The 23,401-nt window shown below is 30.7% G+C and overlaps 3 protein-coding genes across 3 annotated transcripts; 2 read left to right on the forward strand and 1 right to left on the reverse strand.

The window, feature by feature from the left end:
• The first annotated feature begins 993 nt into the window (after positions 1–993).
• Positions 994–1,966, forward strand: LOC110662289 (cysteine-rich repeat secretory protein 55). Its single transcript, XM_021821218.2, has one exon. It carries the CDS (start codon positions 1,092–1,094, stop codon positions 1,866–1,868), a length of 777 nt encoding a protein of 258 aa, XP_021676910.2. The 5' UTR covers positions 994–1,091; the 3' UTR covers positions 1,869–1,966.
• A 2,579-nt stretch (positions 1,967–4,545) lies between these two features.
• On the reverse strand, positions 4,546–9,718 carry LOC110662285 (asparagine--tRNA ligase, cytoplasmic 2). The gene is made up of 8 exons (XM_021821216.2): positions 7,744–9,718; positions 7,427–7,663; positions 6,483–7,052; positions 5,898–6,083; positions 5,742–5,806; positions 5,510–5,639; positions 5,318–5,376; positions 4,546–4,945 (listed from the first exon to the last, which is right to left on the reverse strand). Exons 1-8 carry the CDS (start codon positions 8,230–8,232, stop codon positions 4,762–4,764), a joined length of 1,920 nt encoding a protein of 639 aa, XP_021676908.2. The 5' UTR covers positions 8,233–9,718; the 3' UTR covers positions 4,546–4,761.
• Positions 9,719–12,530: 2,812 nt separating this feature from the next.
• Positions 12,531–13,935, forward strand: LOC110662288 (EPIDERMAL PATTERNING FACTOR-like protein 9). The gene is made up of 3 exons (XM_021821217.2): positions 12,531–13,004; positions 13,282–13,355; positions 13,503–13,935. The coding sequence occupies exons 1-3, from the start codon at positions 12,932–12,934 to the stop codon at positions 13,683–13,685; spliced, it is 330 nt and encodes a 109-aa protein (XP_021676909.1). The 5' UTR covers positions 12,531–12,931; the 3' UTR covers positions 13,686–13,935.
• Positions 13,936–23,401: the final 9,466 nt, after the last annotated feature.

The raw sequence follows: 23,401 nt of genomic DNA on the forward strand, positions 1-23,401 counted from the left end.
TGAGTTGAAATCTTGAGTTGAATCTTTCTTATCTACCAATATTATCACTATTCACTTTTACTAAGAAAAAGAGAAGGAGCTATTTTTATTTGTTATACAGACTATTATAGTTCTGTTTGATATTGAGTTTCATGGCCTAAAACTGCTTTTATGAATAAAAGCACAATTTTAGATGCTATTGAGAAAAACAGTTTGAAAAAAATTGTTTTGTTATTTTAGTGTTCTTATGAATAAAATTGATCAAATTTAATTTTTAATTATTTTTAACACTCTCTAACTAGTATATTTGAAAAAATAATTTTCTCAACAGCAGTTTCAACAGCAATGGCAAACAGTCCTATGTCTCCATTAAATCCAAAAAAATTGCATGGAATATGAGAGAACTAAAAGAATGACAGAATGGAAGCATTTGCAGTATTGACACCGACCATGGGCATTGACCATGGAATTTTAGGATCGTTGGGCTTTGGCACCGCGAAGGCCAAGGGCTAACTCCCCATCTTTGACAAAATCTAACCTTATAAATAGTTTCAAATTAATAACAATAATAATCCCAACGTCGAGCATAAGTCAACTGAGCTCACTTATTTTTGCGTGGAGGGCTATGGACTTGGAAAGTGATATAATTTCCACGCACAGGTTCAATCATCTTAGGAGGTGGAGGTCCCTAATTGATCATGTAAATGATGCTTTCTTTTTCATTATTTAATTACCCACAACTTAATAATTAGTTGGGTATATCCACAGGACCAATTCATTATCATAACGAATTTTGAGTTCATTAAAAGTGAAGAAATTTCAATTAACTTTGAATTTCAAACTTTGATCCATTCATATATAGAAACAAAGATCTTGAAATCATACAATAAGCAATTTTTAGACCTGGCATGGATGGATGATCAGACTTTGATTTTAGTTAAAAATCAAATAAAATATTTCTAGAAAGACAATTATATCTTCTTCCTCCACTTGCGATTGACGTGTAGTGAACCAATAAGTCAAGATTGTCTGCAATGCTATCCCCACTAATTAGGTTAATAATAAGAGGAACATCCAGTAATGGTGAGCTTCATTGATTTACGAGGCAAACCATGGCACTACTTCTATACACAACTCTTCTTCTTATTCTGTTTCGATACCCCTGCAATGGTGCTGACCCTTTAGGGGATTTATGCAATAAAGACACCAAAACTAGCGACAACACCAAGATATCAAACAATATTGATCACTTGCTGGCTGAAATAGTTTCTAGATCTCCCTCACCTGGTTATATTGCGACCTCCTATGGTGACGGCCAAGATAAAGTGTATGGCCTAGCACAATGCAGGGGTGATGTTAGCACCAACGACTGCTCCGGTTGCCTTCAGGACGCAGCAAAGGAAATCCGCCAACGCTGTCCGGACCAAGTTGATGCAAGAATTTGGTATGATTATTGCTTTTTGAGGTATAACGATGAGAATTTCATTGGAAAACTTGACACTTCTTATGCTATTTTTTACTTCAATGTTGAGAATGTAACAGATCCTGAAGATTTTAACAAAAAGCTAGGATCTTTGATAGATGAGATCAGATCACAAGCTGTTATGCCTAAGAATAAAGGGCTTGGCAAAGGTGAGAGCAATTTGTCGCCTTTCCTTACAGTTTATGCTTTAGTGCAATGCACGAGGGACCTTGCTGTGATAGATTGTGCTCAGTGTTTAGCCATTGCAGTTGGTAATTTCCCAAACTTCTGCAACAATAAGAAGGGGTGCAGGGCTCTGTATAGCAACTGTTATGTTCGATATGAGCTCTACCCTTTTTTCTTTCCCCTTGATTCAAGCAATTCCTCATCACTAATTGGTAATTTAGTTGTAAAAGTATATCCATAATTTTTCTAATACCAGCCTAGCCTGTTGTGCCAGAAATAAGATTCCATCTGTAAGGGAAAATAAAAAGGAAGGAATGAATTTTCAGAGGATTTTCGCTATATCTGTCAAGAACCTTTTGTTTGTATATTTTGCAATCTGCAGTCTTTCAAAAGCAGAATGGATTCATGAAAAAAATGATTTCAGTGCACACAAATTTTCAGCGAAAGAGCAGTTGCCATTCCTCATCATGTCGATGATGTATGAATACAATACAGCAATATGCTTTCTGACATGGCTGTCATTATTGTACAATCTAGTGGCTATCCATAGGCGTGGAGCTGAAACCCACTAGATAAAACTGGCAAATGAGCTATACTTGTGTAATGATGTCAAATAGATAGAACATGGAATGCAAATCAGCCTTTATCTTAGATATATGGTTGATAAATGAAATTGGATCAGTGTTTTAATAGCAATTCTGTGATCTTGTAGTTTTATTACTTTTTCGGCTTCTCATATTAACCATTTGCATCAATTTCTTTTAAATCCTTTTTGGGTTACACAGAGTTTGGTATAATTCTACCATAAATTTTGGAATTCATTTTAAATTGATAAAAAATTTTGTATAAATATAATAAAATTGGTCTCATTTTATCAGAACATGATAAGTAACGCTTCATTATATATATATATATATATATATATATATATATAAAACGAAGCTTTACCCCTATTTTCCTAACAATTTTACAATATGAATCGATAACATGTACTAATATGTAAATTCTATCAAACTATAAGGCATTTATTAAAAAAATATGAATAGTTACAAACTTTAATTAATACTAGAAAATTTAAGAATCATAGTTATAAATTATATAAATCAAAGCAACCTTTTTATTTTTCACTATAATTATGGAATCATGTAATTAATTCTTTATAATTAAAAAATTTATGATAAAAGTTACAATTTAAGTACAATTTAATTAATAGTAGGAAAACTAAAAGTCATAGTTATAAATTATATAAATTAATATTATACATTAAAAATCAAATTATCCACCTCTTAATGGAAATAGAAGATTCAATGTCCAGTCAAGATTTCTTCCAAATCTATCAAATAATATTTCAGTAACCAAGACATTTGAAACAGATGATAAATGATTTGCACAAAAATCTTTAAGGTAATCTTCATCTTATAAGATTTATTTACATACATTTTATTGATTTTTTTTATTTCTTTTTTATATTTATTTTTAATTTATATTTATTTTTAATTTATATTTATTTTTTATTTTATTTTCTTTATATTTTCACAATTTTTTTACAAGCTTTTATTAAAACATTTTAAATAAATTAAGTATAAATATATAGATCATTATTCAATTAAGTAATATACCAATAGTAAATGATAAAAGTTTATCTTGGTTGCCTGGTGTGGTTTGGTCCAATGTCTCGCATACTCATGTTTGAATCATATATCGAAAGATTTCTCAAAATGAATCAAGGGAAAAGTTTTCCTGTCATTAAAAGGAAAAGTTTATCAGTCAACCATGGACGACAAGGAAAAGTTTTCCCTGAAAAATGGAAACATTTCCCTTGCACGCCATTTAAAATTTGGTCGTTTCAATGAAGAAAAAGAACAGACTATTTTATTGATCACTAACTAGCAGAACAATTTTTCAAAGCTCCCTCATCTGGAGATGTGAGCACGACAACTGCTCCGGTTGTCTCAAGGACGCAGCAAAGGAAACCAGCCAACGCTGCCCCAAGTCCCAACAAGTTGATGCAAGAGGAAATCATGTTCCCTCTGGCAAATGATCCAATTACCAATTAGTTATCTTGTTAGGGACTCAAAAAGTAATAGCTTTTTAGGTGATAAATTTGTTTCAAGGCAAACCATGACTTTGTTATTATACAGTGTTTTTTTCTTACTAATGTTGTGTACTAGCAGGGCAGATCATGCAGGACAGTTACAGCAATGCAGACACTGATATAAGTAGTAACAGCCAGACATCAGCATATATCCTTTGGGAGGTTATTGTCTATGTTGGTTTTCAGAACTGCCATAACTAGTTTTGCAGCTGTCTCCTGTGGCCAAGGCCAGGATAAAGTGTATGGCCTTGGAAAATGCAGAGGAGATGTGAGCAGCAAAGAGTGCTACACTTGTATCCAAGATGCAGCCAGGCAAATCCGTGAAGTTTGTCCTGACCAAGCTGATGCCAGGATTTGTTTTGACTTCTTTTTTTTAGGCTATGACAACAAAATTTCATTGCAAAAGTTGATACTTAGCATAGTCTTTACCAATGATGAGGAAGTATGAGATTTTGAAGATTTTGATCAAGAACTAGGAGCTATTTTGCGTAGAAACAGGGGGCTGGGGAAGGGTGAAAAGAAGCTTTTTCCATCTGTAACTCTTTATGCTTTGGTGCAATGCACAAGGGAATTACCTCAGACAGACTGCTCAGTGTGTGGCAATTGCTATTGGAAATTTCCTAAACCTCTGTGACAACAGAAGGGATGAAGATTATTTTACAGTAGCTCTTATGTTCGACATGAGCTCTATCTATTTTTCTTCCCCGTTGATGCCAGAAATTACCAGCTTAATAGTACGATGGTGACACGCTATCCTTAGATTTTTCCAATCTGAATGTGGCTTTTCTAGCATGCCAAAACTCAGTTTACTAAAGATAATAAATGCATAAAGTTGGAACAACTTTATTTCAACCAATATTTTCTTTGTATACATCAGGTGAACCAGCATTTAAAATAATGCTCTTGATCTAGCATGCAACTTTCTTGTATTTTGTGTCAGCATTTACACTTACATATTTACATGTATACTACTTTTTTTTTTTTGCCTTTTATGCATGATATTCCATTGTTGGAGGTATGATTCTTTCTTGCAGCCTGTTTAGTTGTTAACTTTGCCACTGCTTCTGGGGAAAGGAATCACATCTCTGACATCAGGAAGCCCAGTGGCAAAGAGAACCATAAGGTCAAACCCAAGAGTAAAACCAGAATGCTTGACTGTTCCATACCGGCGAAGATCTAAATACCATTCATACTGCTCTTTGGGCAAGCCTAGTTCATTTATCCTGCAAACAAGTTTGTAACAAAGTTTGGAAATTAGTTCTTATTTTGCTAAGAGATTATGTAATTGCTTATGATCTTAATGTTGAATTGCCATTAATGTGAGCCATAAATGAAGTTTAGCTGAGATCAGACCCTGTTAGTAATTAAAGTGAGCCATAAGTGAAGTTCCGAAGAGATCAGACACTGTTAGGAATTGAACCATTGTCCACATTAATTAAAATCTTGCTGCTTTTGTCAATGCAGAGTCAGTGTTCAAGTGACTGACCATAATCTCTCTTCCTCTTTTTTCTTTGTTTCTTTGTTCGTGGCTTGTAAAGCAATTAACCACTAAACATGATATCCAGTAGAAATCAGTAGAACTATTTACTTATTACCTTTCATTTAGCAAATCGAAACGCTCTTCCTTTTGGCTACCTGTGATGAATTTTCCAACCTGAAAAAATGCCATCCAGCATTATAAAATTCTGTTATATTAGGATTTGGAAGGAGTGCAAAAGCCTCAATAAACATTAATGTTCTGTTTAAGGATTATGCACATCATTAGAGATTTTTTTTTTTAATCTTACCGTGGGTGCAACCATATCAAATGCCGCAACTGTTTTTCCATCATCATTCAACCGTACATAGAATGGCTTGAATTCTTTTGGGAAGTTGTATACAATTACAGGCTTCTTATAGATTTCATCAACCAAATAACTGTCAGTGCATAAACACAATATGAGTAGCCACATTCGAAAAACACCTCATTTCCAATCCTTACAGGAACTTTTATATGAATAAATAACATAATATAAATACCTTAGATGTTGAGATGTTAATTCAGTGCCCCATTCAGGTTCAGTTTCAAATTTTCTATCAGCAACCTAGTTGTCAAAATGCAGTAACACCTTTATGAATATAACTTGCCAGAGGTTAACATGTTTGTTACTAATGTAAAAGAACAGGTAACTAAACCTTTTTCAAAACATTTACTGCTTCCATGTAGGTGATCCTTTCATATGAAGATGATATCATTGCTTCAAGAAGATTGGTTCTGGTTTTGTCAATGCGTCTCGAAACAAATTTCATGTCCGTTGAACAATTCTCCAAAACCCATTTGCAGAGGAACTTGAAATAGTCTTCTGCACAATTCATGGCATCCTAGGAAACCCACAACATATAGAAATATTTATTTATTTATTTTTATAAAACCTTCATATCTATTTCAGACATTTTTATTCATAATCTCTCAAGAGTGCTATAAATCCATATGAAACATTGCAGAGGTTCCCAATGTAAATAGGATGCTACCACATTAATAGAAGTTGAGAAAAGTTATCAATCAGTTGGACATCATTCTATGCAAGTTGAAATGAGAATTCAGAAAAGATTTAGTGACTATAGACAAGCTAATTCCTAAAATATACCTTGTGATGAACAAATTTTTATATAAAAAAACTATTATCAAAAATCAGGTTTGTGACAGACCAAACTGGCCGAACCAGCATTAATGACTTTCAGCTCGTAATACCAGAAGGAACCAACCAGTGATTGTCATACCTCTAGTTCTGAAAAAGCCATTTCAGCCTCAACCATCCACATCTCTGCCGCCTGTTTTGTGGATATCCTTCTATCTGCTAGAAACCTGGGTCCAAATGAGTAGACATTTCCAAGGCCACATGCATAGCTTTCCAGATGGAGGACACCAGAAACTGTTAGATAAGTATGTTGAGAGAAGAAATCTTCAGGAATATTCGCAGCCTTCAAAGTTTCCAACCTAAGTTTTTCTTTTTCTTCTAATTGTGATGCCAATTGTTTTGTTTTGAGCAAATCCTGCTCTGCAGCGAGCAATGCCTCCCTGTCGCTGTCACTTCTCTGGAGTTGTTGAATTAGATTATTCTTCTCCTTTATGGCAGCCTTGACAACTTTAAGAGCTTCAGTATCACCAGTGATCTTTGGCTCCTCCTTTTTAACTTCTTTATCAGAAAGACTAGTAACCTGGAACTTTGCACTAAATCCTTCATCTGTGGTTGTTAAAATGGGCACTTCCACACTGAAAAACCCATTAACTTGGAAGAATGTGTGAGTTGCAAAAGTCAAGGCACTACGGATTCGCATAAAAGATGCCACCTGTATAATGTATAAAACATATCAATGAAAGAGTAATAGGATGATCAACTTTAGGCTGTCTTGGAAATCCCCAGGATTAAAATTGCATATATGTGATCCTCATGTGATTTATCTTGAATTACAAGTCAAATCAACTTGAAAAGGATCACTTGTTCATTCGATTTCCTGGAAACTTGGATTCCCATATATAATTGAAAATATTGCATTTCTCATATCTTCAATGATGGGCAATATCACAAATCATTTCGAGACTTTTCTTTCCCCAAATTGCAATGCATAACAACAAGAAAGTATCTAAATTTCCCCCTAAATTGCCTGGTATTATGAATTAAATTGCTTGTGGAGCATCAAGTAACAACACATGTACAACTTACCGTAGTTGTCCGAGGCCGAAGATGAGAATAGTCTCTCAAGGTCTCCAACGGCAATCGCTTCTTTGATAAAATATATTTATCATCTTCCACCGTTCCTATATGAAGGATTTTATTTACTTTAAACTCAATGCTATGTTTTCCCTGCGCTGGTAACTGACTTAGGACACCTTCCGCTAATATACAAGTTCCAATAGGCAGTGGTCGGATTGGGAAGTCATCAGAGAACTCTATCGTAACCTATGAAGCATTTAACGTAGAGCATTAACCATAGGATTTCAAAAGAAAACAGAGATCTCCATGTATAAAATTTTTCATACCTGGAGACTGTCAACACAAGAACCATCGCTAACAAGCAAGTTAAGAATTGGAGGAGGAGGTTTAGAGATTGCAACTCGTTTAGAGGGCGCAGGCTGCAACTTTGCACGAGCTGGGTAATTGCCGCTACCACGGAAAATATTTGATATTGACCTGAATATGGGCACTCGATTTTGAAGAATATCCATGCAGCTGACTTCTTTATGCCCTGGAGGCACAACAATCCCATCATTATCATCGGACTGCAACTGTGGCGGAGGGTCTTTCCTTACTTCCCTGGAAGACTTCACCCACCCACCAATCACAATTGTCTCACCCACCAATCCAACCCCTCCATCACTTCGTTCTATTATTGTTCTCAAGACCACCCGGTTCGAGTACTTGGATGATGGAATCAGAGGAGTGGAGGGTTCTGTTTCAAGAGGGATTGTTTCGGGTTCTTCGGAGGGTTTATTGGACTTCAGAGATGCCAAACTTTCTTGGGATGCCATTTTTTGGTTGAAACAGAAGGAGAAGATAGAATTGAGACAATAAAGGAGGAGAAAATTTGCAGGTTGTTGAGTTGGGAATTGATTGAATGATGAAGGGACGCGGGTGATATATAGAAGAAGAAGGATGCTTTGCTTTGGAAGTCATTCTTGAGGAAGGAAGAGGAGGGGAGTGAAGGAAAGGGATTATTTGAGAGAGTTGACAACAAATATGAGAATTCAGAGAGAAAGGAAGGGAGAGGAGAGGTGTAGGCGGCAAGGTTTGGTATTCTTGAAGGCTGGGTTTTCGCGGGAGTTTCAAACAGTATTGGAACCCAGAAGAGAGAGTCCTGTTGAGTTGGGCTTGCATTCATGGGCTCAATAGAGGGGGACATTAATATAAGGAAGGATTAAAGTTAAAAATTCTTAAAGCAATTCGAACAAGCCTAATTTAAATTAGTAAATAAAATCATCAATGGTTTCGAACCTTATTTTAAATTCTTTTTCTAATTTTTCAATAAAAAAATTAAGAATTTGTTGATAGTTCTACTCAACTCAACTAAGCCTTTATCCCAAAAATTTGGGATCGGTTATATGGATTCGCTTTCTCCACTCTACACGATTTTGGGTTAAATCCTCAGAAATGTATAATGTTTCTAAGTCATGTTGTACTACTCTCTTACAAGTCAATTTAGGTCTACCCCTTTTTTTCTTTCTATCCTCTAACTTAATGTGCTATATTTGTCTAACTGGAGCCTCCGTATGTCTACGCTTCACATGACCAAACCACCTCAATCTCCCTTCTCTCAACTTATCCTCAATTGGCACCACTCCTACTTTTTCTCTAATATTCTCATTATGGACTTTATCTAGTCTAGTATGGTCACTCATCCACCTTAACATTCTCATATCAGCAACTCTTATCTTAGACGCATACGACTCCTTCAGTGCCCAACACTCACTACCATATAACATAGCCGGTCGTATGACTGTACAGTAAAATTTTCCTTTCAACTTATTGAGAATCTTGCGATCACATAAAATTCCCGTAGCACGTCTCCATTTCAACCATCCGGCTTTAATCCTATGACTAACATCCTCCTCACATCTTCTATCTACTTGAAGGACTGAGCCGAGATATTTAAAGTGATTACTTTGGGAAAGTACCACTCCATCCAAACTAACTCCTTCCCTATCACCAGTTTGGCCTTCACTGAACTTGCAATGCATGTACTTTGTCTTCGTTCTACTTAACTTAAAGCCCTTTGACTCTAGTGTATTAAATCTGTTGCTATGGCTATACCAGTGTATGTGATGACTTGTTTTAAGTTTCCCATTCTCTTTGCTAACAAATTAATCGGATGATTTCTAATTTTTAGTGGATCAAACCAAAGATGAAAGGTGTCAGCATTAGATCTCTTAGCGAAGTTTATGCATTGGCAAATCTCAAGGAGGGTTGGGTTTTAAGGATCTTAAATGTTTTAACCAAGTGATGTTGACAAAGCAAGGATGGAGGCTCCTTACCAACTTGAATGCTCTTCTCATGAGAGTACTCAAAGGAAAATACTTTCATGCTTCCTCCCTTCTGGATGCTCAAACCAGTGGTAGGCCTTTATGGGGATGGAGGAGTAACTACTTATGCAAGGTCTTCGATGGCAAGTTCAGGATGGGAATTCTATTCTTTGCAAAAGGGGCAAGTGGATGCCTAAATATTTTCCTAATTAGTCAAAAGTAAAAGAGAATGTCAATCCTTTTATCAATTGAGTATCCCAACCCTTTGACAAGGTTAATTGTAAATGGGACACTGCAAAGCTTAAGTCTTCCAGGAATAAGAGATTGTTAATATCATGGCTATTCCTATCAGTATGATTGACATGATTGATAGAGACGATTGACTGTGTTGACATTTCGCTCAAAATGGATTATATTATATTCAATCCGGATATCACCTAGCTCATCACACAAAAATGATGAATTCTTTTGCAGGTTTAGCTGCCCCAGGCCCAAATGCTCAAGCCAATTTAAGTACCTTTTGGAGGAACATTTGGAAGATTCCCTTTGTAACCAAAGTTAAGTGTTTTCCTTTGGAGATTTCTTAAAGAAAAACTTCCTACTTGAGCCTTGTTAAATTCCAAATTTCATGACATCCCACTAGATTGCCCTTTCTGCAATCATGTAGAGACAACACACCACCTTTTCTTTGCCTACCTAAAAGCCATCAAAGTTTGATAGATTATTGGGTGGAGAATTGTTCTAATTTTCGGCATCAAGCCCAAATGCATAATCTTTGTTCTCTATTTGTGTTTATCTTTATGGCAAGTGTGGAAGAATAGAAACTGGCAAATCTTTAATGATAATGTGCTGCTTTTCCACCAAGTCCTTTCAGCCGCAAATTTTCACTTTGAAGACTTTCGCTCGTCCTCGACAATACAACTCAATTTTAGAGGAAGTTTAACCTTGGTTGTGCTAAGCTCAATTTTGATATGCAGCCACCAATTCGAAAAAGAATATGGGGTCAGTTGCGATGATAGCTTGGGATCATCTTGGTAATCTTATTGGTTGGTCTTGCAAGCGTGTAATTGGCATATCAGATCCTCTCATCCTAGAAGGAATGGCCTGTAGATAGCCATTATTCTTGCTCAGCACAAAGGATTTCGAAGTATCATTTTAGAAGGAGACTCTCAAATTGCGATCGGCAGTCTTAATGGTGCCATTGTTCCTCAAGACATTCAGAGTATTATTCAGGACATTTCTCATTTTACCCATATTTTCGCTATATCTCTTTTTCAAATTGTTAAGAGAGATAGGAACATGGTAGCTCACTTGTTCGCTTCTAAAGCTATGATGGATTAGTCTTTCATTATTAATCTTCTATCTCAGCATGACTTTGTATTATCTGCCTTACATTAAGGCTTCTTTGATACATCCACCTTTCAGGAAAAAAAAAAATAATGGCACTAAATTGATAAACTATTTTCAAAGAGTTAAATTATGCATTAAAAATAGGGGTGTTTGTTTTCAGGTTTGGTGTGGTTTTGTTGCTTAAGAATCGAAACTATAATCAAATCTTCGGTTCTTTAATTTTTAGGAACCCAAATCAAAGTTCAATTTTGATTCAATTCTAATTGATTTTGATTTGGTTTTGGTTCTAATTTTGAATGGAGAAAGAGAATCCATATAGCTGATCTCAAATTTTTTGGATAAAAGCTTACTTGAGTTGAGTTTTGATTTTATTTTGATTTTACATTTAGTTCCAATTTTAGTTCGAGTCTCAATTACTACACTTAAAACTACAACATTCTTATATTTATTTTAAAATAATTAAAAAAATCTTAAATTTTTAATATTAAAACAATAATAAAAATAATAACACTAATATCAAATATATATATATATATATATATATATATATATATATACTTTTATTTAATTTATAAAATACATCTAAAAAGTACATAAAAAATATGTACAAAATCAATTCTCCGATTTGATTTTAACGATAAATATAAAATAATAATTCTTTTTTAATTATGATACGTTGTTTAATTTAGTTTGAAACATCTTTAATAAGATAACAATAGATAAATAAATAAATAAATTATAGAAGAATAATTTATGATGAGATGAGTTCCTTGGAATCAGTTTACACAGACTCTCATCTTAATTTGTTCCATATTGTATAGAAGATCAATATATAAGAGGATATAAAGCGAAAGATGAAACAGGAGCATTCCCGATGCCTCTAAACAAAGGACACAGCATGAAATGCAGATTACAGAGTTTGGATCTTTTTATGAAAATTTTAATCTTTCATATTTATATTTATATATTTGAAGTAGTAAAAAAAATCTTTGTTCTTTGCCTTTCGAGTAGAATACAGTTGAAGAGATATAAAGATGCTTTCACACAGAGACGGAGCCAGGGGTGAGAAGGGGGGGGCGTTGGAGCCTTCAAAATTTTGAAAAATTTTAAGGATTTAATGATAAATTTTAAATTTTTTTTTTTTAATTTTTATATTAAATTTTGATGAATATAAAATTTTAAGAGTTTTAAAAATTTTAGGTGTGTTTAATAATAATTTTATATAAATTTTATTTTATAATTATTAAATAATTATTATTATTAATTATTTATTTTTAATTAATATTAAAATAAATAATTTATTAATAAATTATATATTTTAATTGAATTCTCTAAATTAAAATTCTGACTCTGACGCTACTTCCACGTGCATTGATTTCAGGCATATTTAATTTGGTGTAGAGTGGGCTGCTTCCTTCGAAACGCTGGATGCTTAATTCAGTGGGGGAGATGTCTCTACCCACCTGAGGGCTCATACCTGATGGAAAATCATATTCTCAGTTTTCAAACCCAAGATCAAAATGATTCTTTACCCTCTAAATTCCCATTTTAGCCTTTCAAAATATCGAATGAAAATGAAAAATCTCGTTGGGTATTTTGGTAATCCTAATCCATAGTCCATTGATGCCACGATTTTAGCTCCAGCAGTCAATCTGTCGGTTTTAAATGTTTCTGGGGACCCTCTGCGTTTTTCCAGTCTATCTTTTATGGTCATTAATTGACCACAACTCTCTAATCTCTCCTTTTCTCTTTCTCTATCTCACTCTCTTTCTCTCTATTTCTTTTACATTTATCCTTCAAACATATTGACCACCAATTCATAATAACACCTTCAAAGTTTACTCCAATACAAAGGCAAACCATGGCAAACATTAAACTATGCAACTTACTCTTGCTACTCTTCTGCTTTATCCTTGCAGCATTTGTTACTCAAGGTTATAATCTTTTTTTTCCCTTCTATTTTGGTCTACTTCAAAAGTGTTTCAGCTAATTCTATATATTGATATATTTAATGTTGATATGTTCAAGTTCACTTCTACTTTCTTGCACTCTATGTACTCCTTTCATTCCATAGATCTACTTTCTTTCTTGTATTGTTTGCCAAGAATCTATATTAATTATGCTTTTTTGCTTTCTCCTATTCTTATCTTCTACAAGAATTGCTAAAATTATATCAATATCTCATGCTTAATTATCATTCTCCACTTGCAGGATCCAGAACTCATCAAGAACTTCTTCCTAATAATCCAAGAACCTTTATCTCATCAGGAGGATCACATTTTCGGGTCAGGGACTAACAAGCATTTTCCACAGAGAATTTCTCAGTTAGTTTAATTTGTTTACCAATCAGAAAGAAAAGAAAAGAAGGTACTTAATTTCTTCTAAATTCTACAACATTTGATACTGAAAACTTCTGGATTTGGAGCTTGCAGATTGGTAGTGAAGGACAGACTTCAAGGAATTCAAGGAGATTGATGATCGGATCCACGGCTCCTACTTGCACTTACAATGAATGCAGAGGATGCAAATACAAGTGCAGGGCTGAGCAAGTTCCAGTGGAAGGAAATGACCCCATAAATAGTCCATACCACTACAAATGTGTTTGTCATAGGTGATGGATGGACAAATCAAATTATAATTATATGGATATATATAATGTTTATCAGTTCATTAGTTGATGAGTGGGTTAATATATAATGATAATTATAATTATAATTACAATTATAATTATAATTATTGTGATTTTTGTATCAAGAAAAATATGTGAGGGAAATATGAGTGGTGCTAGGATTATTAGCTAGCTGTTATAGCGTTCACTGGACTGGATGCTTGAATTTTTGCATGTTGAAAGGATTTTTCATGCTCTTCTCATTCACATATATATATACATATATATGTGTGTTACTAATTACCCATTAATTATTAAGAAAAATAATATATTTTAATATTAACAAAGACAGGGACAAGCTCATCTTACTTAAATTAAAATTTAATTAATAAAAGGCAGCTTCTTGCTCTACTATTGTTCTATCGAGTGATTCTTACTGGAGTCTGTGTATACACCTGTCTAAGTAAAAATTGACACATCACTGATAACAATGGTGGATCCCAGTTGCAAAACGCTGATAGAATACAGAATTCAATGGCAAAAATAAAAAATTGAAGTTTGCTTGCCAAAAGTATCGACAATCTCTTTAGGGCAATCATATTCAACTACAACTTGTTCGCGTCACCTATTCGACTGACTTACCTAACAAACCATCGTAAGTTACCCAAGAAATGAACATATCTTTCTCTCTTATATATTAGGAATTTAGGACGAAAACTACCTGCACAATTTGAACCGTTTGAATCAAACATCAAGCAAGAAGAGAATGATTGATTGGAAAATACTAAAAGAATTAATGATAAGCTTAAGAGGCTCCTTGGAAAGGTAAGAGAGGCAGAGAGATCAAGATTCTGCAAGAGTTGGGGACAAATCAGGTGGTCCCAAAGTTAAGACGTAAGCCTAACAAGGCATCACATGGGCAACTTGTTTGAAGTTTGAACTCATTTATTAATTTCCACCCCAAGTGGTGGCAAAGCTGAATAGTACTAGTAACATAAGCCAGAGAAGCTGATTTAGATCCATAAATGGAGGTCCCATTTTTATTTTTTTACTGTAGAAAAACAAGGAAGTGCTGCCAACATTTGAAGCTTGAATGCAGTTGGCTCTTTCATTGCAATACACTTGTGTTGTGCCCACCTGTTTTATATGCAGGTTGTTTAGTAGGTAGACAATCATTTACATTGGCTTGGGTTCCCACTTTTAATACAATATTCTCATTCTAGTTGCTCAACTTGTTTACATCTTCACTTCACCCCCTCCTCCTGCAATAATTGTTTTTGAATGGAGATGGTATTGCTTTTTGCCAGTTCCTAGATGATTCTACATTCTATTTTTTATTGCATAAGATCCTTGATGGAAAGTTTTGATTTGGGTGTTTATTAAGAAGTTATGTTTTTTTTTTTTTTTTTTTTTTTTTTTTTCTAAAACTATGTCCCCCTCAGTGGTTTCTTTTGATTACATTAATTAATGTTCAGTCCAAATTCATAAAAGAATATGATTTTTTTTCTGTTTTTTTTAGTGAGATAAGAGAATATGATTGGGCTGGCCCAAATGAATTATTAGGCTCCACTGCCGGATGAATCATTAGAAGCAGTGAAGCCCCAAGGAATATTTTTTGAAAGGCTGGCCCAAAATCTCTCTCCAAGAAGTTAGAACCTCCAAAGAGCTAGCATCAAAATGAGCCCTTAAGAGCAGGGCTTGCTATATATATATATTTTTTTAATTCATTTGATTTGATTAAAATTTAAATTTAAAATTTTATAATTGCAAAAATAATTTTAAAAATACGAAACAAAAACTGAGGTGAGGTTTGTTTCCATAGAGTTTTGATGTCTATATTGTAATTAATTTAAATATTTAGATTTTTTCCTAAGGTGATTTAACTCATAAAATTAAAGCAATATTAGATGAAATAGAGAAATGCAACGAGTGCATTATGCAACTATAAGATCCAAAACAAAGTGAAATGTAAGTTCTATAAGATTATGGTCAGATCAATTATGTCATATGAGAGTAAATATTTGACATTTAAGATATAACATATTCATAAAATAAGTGTTGATATTAAGATATATGTCTGATAACATGATAATATATGAGATTAAAAATGATTACGTACATTAGAAAATGCATGTAAGCATATATTGGCAACAAAATAAGAGAGTTTAATTATAATGATTTAATTATATATAACGTAGATAATTAAATGTCCAAGTAAGGAATTATAATAAGTTGGTGGACGAAGAAGCGAAAAGATAGAGAGGAAGATCAACAATATAACGTAGAGGAGTGTTAGATATAGACATACACTATCTATCAGAGTTGAATAATAAAAAAATCTATATAAATAAATCTAATTAATTTAATATTAAAGTTTTGTTATTTCAGTGTAAATTAAAACTCATAAACAATTACTTCTTTTCCCGTGATGAATGAGATGAAAACACATGTTTGATTTGAAAACACATGGGGCAAATAGTCGTTAAATTTCATGAATCATTAGCTTGTCTAAACTAAAGGAACTTTCTTTTTATTGCCGACATTGACCATCAAGAATCAATGACCTAAATTTGAATTTGTTTTTCTAACTATTAACTTATAAAAGCTAATAGTTTATTTCCTAGCAAGCCAAAAATTTATGCAGTATCTTTGAAAATTTTGATGATGCTCACAACTCAAATCACATGTCCTTTAAACAGAAGAACTTCACTTTCGGTCCATGGCAATAAATTTTTCTTTACATTGATTGTGACCCAAAACACCAACATTTCAACCTCTAATAGTCTTTACCCACAATAATTTTTCATTTTACGTAGCTCCTTACGTTGGAATCAAAAGTGATATTCAGGTAAAGTTCTCTTAACGATGATGATTTTAAAATTTGAATCTCTATAAATTAACATCCCGCAACTAATCTCATCAGTTATTGATTCACATATAAAAATTTAACTAAATGCTTTCTAGTTTGTCATAGGTTCACTATGCTATCCATGTGAATTCTTATCATATTAATTTGATATGGTCTTACTTTAGAATATTTGGCCTACCCAAATGGTTATTTATAATAATCTAATTTAAAAAAAATAAAAAAAATATATAATATATATAAATTTACCCGTGAAACAAGGGCTATGAACAATTAGAGATAAGAGGGTTTTAATTTATTCATTGGTTGTGCTTAATTTGATGGTTCTTGTAGGCTATTGACATTGATATTTGGGTTTTTAATTGATTTTAGATGATAACATCTCCTACTTAAGATGAGATATCGTTCTATTAGATTTCTAGCCATCTAATTAAATATTTCAACAAAATCTTTCATGCAATCTTAGATATATTAGATTACACTTGCTACTTCATTTTCCTTTATACTTATATGCGAGTGGAGAGGTGGCGCATGCAATCTAAATGTTATTGCTTTTAATTATTTTTTTTAAATAATTTGTTATTTATCTTATAATATAAGCACAGTTATCCTACCTTCAATGATTTCCCACCAAGAAGAAATATTTATTTTTGTCTTTACATAAAAGACAAAAACTTAATTTAATATTCTATGAAAAATATTAAAAATTCATCTCAATGTAATTTTTTTAAAAAAAAAAGTTTATAGTATTAAAAATATTATAATATGTGAGATATATATTTTAATTATCATAATCTTTATTTATTTATAAATGTTTACTAATCCAAAAATTATAAAAAAATTCATTAATTAATTGAAATAAAATACCGAATAAACCATTGATGGCCAGCCAATTAAAGCGTGAAAACATTTCACGTGTGTATTAAAATACGTTATATATATACTGAGATCCACTATTATAATTATAGCAAAATTCTTGGAAAATTATTATTATTTTATCAATGTCTCATCCAAATTGATGAATAGGAAACTAATTGAGATTTGACTTTTTTATTGTTCATATTCATTTAAAAAAATATAAAAAAAATTAATTAGGTGTATATATATTTCTTTTAAATTGGATATAATTATATTGACATATAATATTAGGACATATATCTGCATATAATTGATAAGAAAAATGAGAATTAAAAATTATATATAAAAATAAATATTCCAAAGTGGCTTTCGTTACACGTCTGATGTAGGGCGAACAGTCGTGGAATAAAAGCTCTTGTAAATACTCCTCAAATAAAAATATTCCCCTCGTGAGGGTCCAAATATTTATAATATTTATTAGTGAATGTGAGACTATCGTCTTATTCAGTCATAAATTTTAAAATAGTATTTAATATTTTAATTTTAATTAAAATATTATCACTTTATTTTTATTATTTAATAGTATAATATTTATATTAATATTTAAAAATTAAGAGAGTAGCTAATGAAAAATTATTTTTTTAATTTTTAGATGTTGAAGAGAGCGTTCTAACTATAATTAAGAAGATGATGCCATTATTTTTATATTTAATAGTTATTTTAATAATTATTTTTACTCAATACTTATATTTTAAATCACTATATAAATGATTAATCAGTGATAACTAATATCTAATAATTAATCGTTAGTAAAATAAATGATTTTTAAAATAATTGACAGCTACTATAACAGCTAATATTATTAAACATAGTCTACATATAATATTTTATGACCTTTGGTTAAATTATCAGTGAGATTAAAATTATAATTATTTTTAAAAATATAAAATTTTAAATTTAAGCATAAGAGCTAATTTTTTAGTAAAATAAAATTACAAGAGTTAGATAATGTCAAATTGATAAGTGTTAATAGAATTAATGGTCAATTTACTAATAGAGATTAATTTATTAACAGAATTTAAATTTGAGAATCAAATCATTACTAAAAAATTTTTTAAAAAAAATCTCAAATTCTTGATATAATAATATAATAAGGGATAGAATATATAAATGGTGTTTTAATTAGTTAAAAATTTGATAATTATTAAGTATTTGAACTCTTTTTATTAATTGTCTGAATAAATAAATATATTTTAATTAAACATTTTTGTATGGATTTATTCACTAAAAAAAAAAAAAACGATTTACTCCCACAAACAATATTACTTTTATCTCTAAACTTTAATTATTTTTCATATTTCTTCCCTTTCTTTCTCTATTACTTTTTCCTTTTTTTTAATAAAATTTAATTATTGTTATTTCTTCTTTTTAACTAAAATTAATATATATATATATATATATATGCACACGCAATTTTTTATTATAGTTTTTAAGAAAATGAGAAAAAAAAATTAAAATCTTGCTAAGTTACGCAAGAAATTAAAACAGAAAAGTGAAAATGTGAATTTTAAATGTATTAAAAAAAATAAAATATGTAAGAAAAAATTAATTAAGTGATGATTATTGATTGCATTAATTCCTAATTTATGATTTTTATATTGGTAGAGGTAAAAAAAAAATAATAAAAAAATGTCAAGACTATAGAGAAAGAAATAGAATAAGTAAAAAAGATGTGTAGGGTGATACAAGAATAGTATTATTTGTAAGGGTAAATTTGTTAATTTTAGAAAACTAATTAAATATTACTAAATATACTTAATTAAAATAATTTTGTCCATTTAAATACTTTAATTTATATTAAGAATAATATTATTCTGCCTTATGTTTGATGAAGTTCAGTTTGGTACTGTTCGCTTGATCTTTGTTTGATGAAAACTGGGGTTTGTACGTTATGTGTTACTGCTATTGCCTTTGGGAGGGGAACTGAGCAAGACAGGGAAAGGATGAAAAAGTTGAAAACCGCAATGTTTGAGCCCTAAAACGGCATAGTTTGAGCTTACACAAAACGATGGTTTTAAATCGAGTCGAATTTGATCGATTCAATTTAATTATTTACTTAATTCTATTCAATTTCAGTAAATATTTAACATGAAATTGATTTTTTTATTAAAAAATAAATTTCTAATTCCGCCCAGTATGCACAGCCATTAGCATATCTGAAAATATGGAAAAATTAGGCTACGTAACCTAATCCAACCGGCAACCGCAATAAACTTTGTATATTATTAATTAACGATTTGATCACAAGAGATTGAGCAGCCAAACAGCCCTCAAAAATAATTATGGATGAAGAGTTATCACATTCCCCCAAAGTATAAATGTCGTCTCTTAAAAATTCATTGTCGGACTGGTAATTTAATAATGGAATGTTTACCTCGCAACACATAATTTAAACCAGGATAATTATTATTACCTTTAAATATTTTCAAAATATAAATTTTATTTATTTCACTTCATCTTTAATTTGAAATTAAAATTTTATTATAAAAAATAAATTTATTAGCATTTAACAGTTAAGTTTATTACGGGTTTTGAGAGTTTATATCCACTAATCTTCTAACATTGGTCAAGTCCATGAAATCGGATTGTGACGATTGTGACGTTGTGCTTTTATTATTTGTTTATATGATGATAGTGGAGATTTTTTTTTTTTTTTTTTTTATTTGAGATTTCTTTTCCTGTCTAGTCTCCATCTTACCAAAAGAGAATTTCTTTGCATCTCTTTGCATGTGCTGAAGATTGAGAGCAATTTTGCATTGTCTGTTTGAGATACAGAACTTCGTGTGGTTGGATCTGGAGACCACATGAGTAATGACCTTCTGATTTAACCTATCTAGCTTGAATATCTTTTTTTTTTTGTTAGAGATAAAACATAAGCATACACAAATCAGTAATGAGAATAGATCATTATTAAAATTATAGAATTTTTATAGACCTTTTTTTATATATAACCTACACTCACACATGCTCTATAATCCATATGAAATCTCAAAGAATCAGTCAATTGACAAATGAGTTTGCCTCAATTTTTTCACCATAGATTCACGTGGACCGGCTTTAATCTCAATAGCTATTATGAATTGTTCTTAATAATGGTCTCTTGGTAATCCATAAATCAATTCAATAAATAATAACTATTAATATAGATTCAAATATTATGTTTCATTGATTAAGTCTGTATTGAATTAAAATGCAATAAATTGTGAACAAAAATTAAAATGTAATAAGAGAGCTTATATTTTGAGCACTAATAAGCTATTTTTAGAAGATATGAGTATAAAATACATTATAATCATGTAATTCAAAATAATCAAATAATATGAAAATGCAAATAACTTAACAATAGTTAGTGTGTGTATTTAATTAATTAAATCAAATTAAACTAAATTTTTAATTAATTCTAAAATACTAATAAAATTGAACTGAAATAAAGAGAAAATCGAAACAAAAAATAAAAATATTTGACCAATTATTAATTATAACTGAATTAATAAAAAATATTATATATATTTTTATTTTATTAATTAATTATTCATAATCGTATATTTATATTTTTTTATACAAAATAATATATGTGATTTATTATTAATAAAAGAATAATTAAAAATTAAATATTATTAATAAAATTATATATTATCAATAAAATTATAATTAATATATTAATTAATAAAAATTATATTATTTCTATTATTTTGATTATCAAATTAAAGATAACTGATTTAATTATCAAAAATTAAAAAATTTTAAATTTATTAGTAAAAATCAAAGTAAACTAAAAATATTCTTACAAAATACATAATCGAATTTTATCACTCTGATTTAATTATTAATTATATGATCAAATAATGCACGTGAAACTTAAATTTGAGACTATAATTTCATAATCTCACCCTTAAATAGTTTATAATTTGACAAGGCTTCAATTCATTGGCTAAGCATTGATAAACCATATGATGAATAAAATTAAAGTGATCAATTATTGGGCAACCTAGTGTTAAAGAAATATAGGGGTATGATAATGCACTTTCTTGATATTAGCCTAAATTTTGTAGGGGACAAATTAAAACCCTAAAAAGAGCAACCCTAATCTAGCTAGTTCATCCCCCATTGCCAAAAGGACCACATAATGCTTTCCTTTCCAAAACTTTACATAGTCAATAATCAAAACCCATAGACCCATATAGTGTTCATGTTCAAATCAATAGCAAATCATACCCACGTGATATCATAGTTGTGTAAGGGTTAAGAGAGGGAGATCTCCATGCATTTTTGTTGGTGCCGACTGCTATTGATATTGACATGAGAGGGGAGAGATCATATACTATTGATAAAGCCTATTGTTAGGTTTTGAGAAATCACATTGATTGAATATGAAAAATATGTGAAAGCTAAGTTCTGATTCACATATCCACAATTGGGAAAATAGATTTGCTTTTCTTTTTTTTTTTTTTAGTTAGTTAGGATTTTCCTATCAAAACTAACTTGGTTCCAAAAGAGACTAAATTAAATTGATTCTACCAAGTGCTAATGTTGCACCACTTCTATTTTGGTAAGATATTGTTATCTCATCTATTGCTGTAAGTAACTTAGTTCTTTATTTTAATTAGGGAATGATATGATTTCTCATAATACACACATATCATGAAATTATTCCATTTCATTTTACGTACCATGTTGAAGGTTTGCTGCTGATGTTTGTCATCATATAAAATTATTAGTATTAAAATTTTGTGAAATACTAATTATATATTTAATTAAGAGATTTATAAGTTTTGAATATTAATGTGGCCATAGAGTTTAACTAAGGTAAACAGTGAAAAAATATCTATGTAATTGATCCAGTATTAGTTTGGGATTAAGAATTTGACCATTCTTAATTATATGTTTGAATTATAAATAAATGCATTATTGTTTAATTATTTAAAAATTTAAAGTATATATATATATATATATAACTTAGATATATGTAATTTTTTTTTCATAATTTGATATTATTAGTCTCTTTAATTACTTTAAAATGTGTAGGGATTGAAATGTTTTATATTTTAGTCTCTTCATCTACTATATATAATGGAAGACTTTATTTTAGGATAGGACTAAGAATTTTGTTAAAATTGTTATGATTTTAATAACGGTCTGGTTATGTTTTTGATCCGTGTGCCTGTGTCCTTTATCTTCGACAAAAAAAAAAAAGTAACTGTTTGAGTGAAAACAAGGAAGAGGTAAGAGTCCATAGTGTGGCCCCGATTGAGGTCCGCAAGTAAATTGGACATGTTCAGGAGTTAGTTCTTCAAGATCCCATATCGTGTAGTCAAAGTATGTGTATGTGGATTTTATAGGACCAAGGACTCTGTTAAAATTAACATACCTTTAACAGCAGTCCGATCCTGTCTTTGTCTCGTGCGTGTGTTCTTCACTTTCGTCAAAAAAAAAAAAAAAAAAAAAACCAGGACTAATCCTATTCATACCAGCTTAGCTACTAAATAATAAAGCGCTCCTAATGAAATTTTATAAAATATTAATTATATATTAATGTGGATATGGTATTTAAGAGAATTGAATGACCAAAAAAAAAAAAGATTAAGAATTAATTATATATATAATTTAGATATATGTATTTTTTTTTATTATTTGATATAACTTTATTGATCTCTTTATATCTTTTAAAATGTGTAGGGAGTGAAATGTTTTATTTTCGAGTCTCTTCATCCACCATATACAATGGAATATTTTATTTTAGGTTAAATTTTAAGTTGCTCTCTAAAGATTGTAAAAACTCATAACTTAGTCTCTTTATTTTAAATTTGAAACAGTTTAATCCTTTAATGTTTATTCTGCAAACAAATTAGCTTTTTAATCCAAATTTAATTAATTTATCATTAATTATCATAAAAATTATTAAAATACTCTTAATTTTATTTTCAATTTAAAATAATTAA

The sequence above is a fragment of the Hevea brasiliensis genome, chromosome 7 (genome assembly GCF_030052815.1).
Source record: "Hevea brasiliensis isolate MT/VB/25A 57/8 chromosome 7, ASM3005281v1, whole genome shotgun sequence".
NCBI classification, from domain to species: domain Eukaryota; kingdom Viridiplantae; phylum Streptophyta; class Magnoliopsida; order Malpighiales; family Euphorbiaceae; genus Hevea; species Hevea brasiliensis.

Excerpts from the sequence above, each read along its gene's own strand:
- LOC110662289 (XM_021821218.2), top strand. The coding sequence starts at position 1,092 with ATGGCACTACTTCTATACACAACTCTTCTTCTTATTCTGTTTCGATAC.
- LOC110662285 (XM_021821216.2), bottom strand. The coding sequence starts at position 8,232 with ATGGCATCCCAAGAAAGTTTGGCATCTCTGAAGTCCAATAAACCCTCC. Across the intron at positions 7,664-7,743 it reads CTTGTGTTGACAGTCTCCAG|GTTACGATAGAGTTCTCTGA; the intron begins GTATGAAAAATT and ends AATGCTTCATAG. Across the intron at positions 5,377-5,509 it reads TTGATATGGTTGCACCCACG|GTTGGAAAATTCATCACAGG; the intron begins GTAAGATTAAAA and ends GCATTTTTTCAG.
- LOC110662288 (XM_021821217.2), top strand. The coding sequence starts at position 12,932 with ATGGCAAACATTAAACTATGCAACTTACTCTTGCTACTCTTCTGCTTT. Across the intron at positions 13,005-13,281 it reads TGCAGCATTTGTTACTCAAG|GATCCAGAACTCATCAAGAA; the intron begins GTTATAATCTTT and ends CTCCACTTGCAG. Across the intron at positions 13,356-13,502 it reads CAGGAGGATCACATTTTCGG|ATTGGTAGTGAAGGACAGAC; the intron begins GTCAGGGACTAA and ends TGGAGCTTGCAG.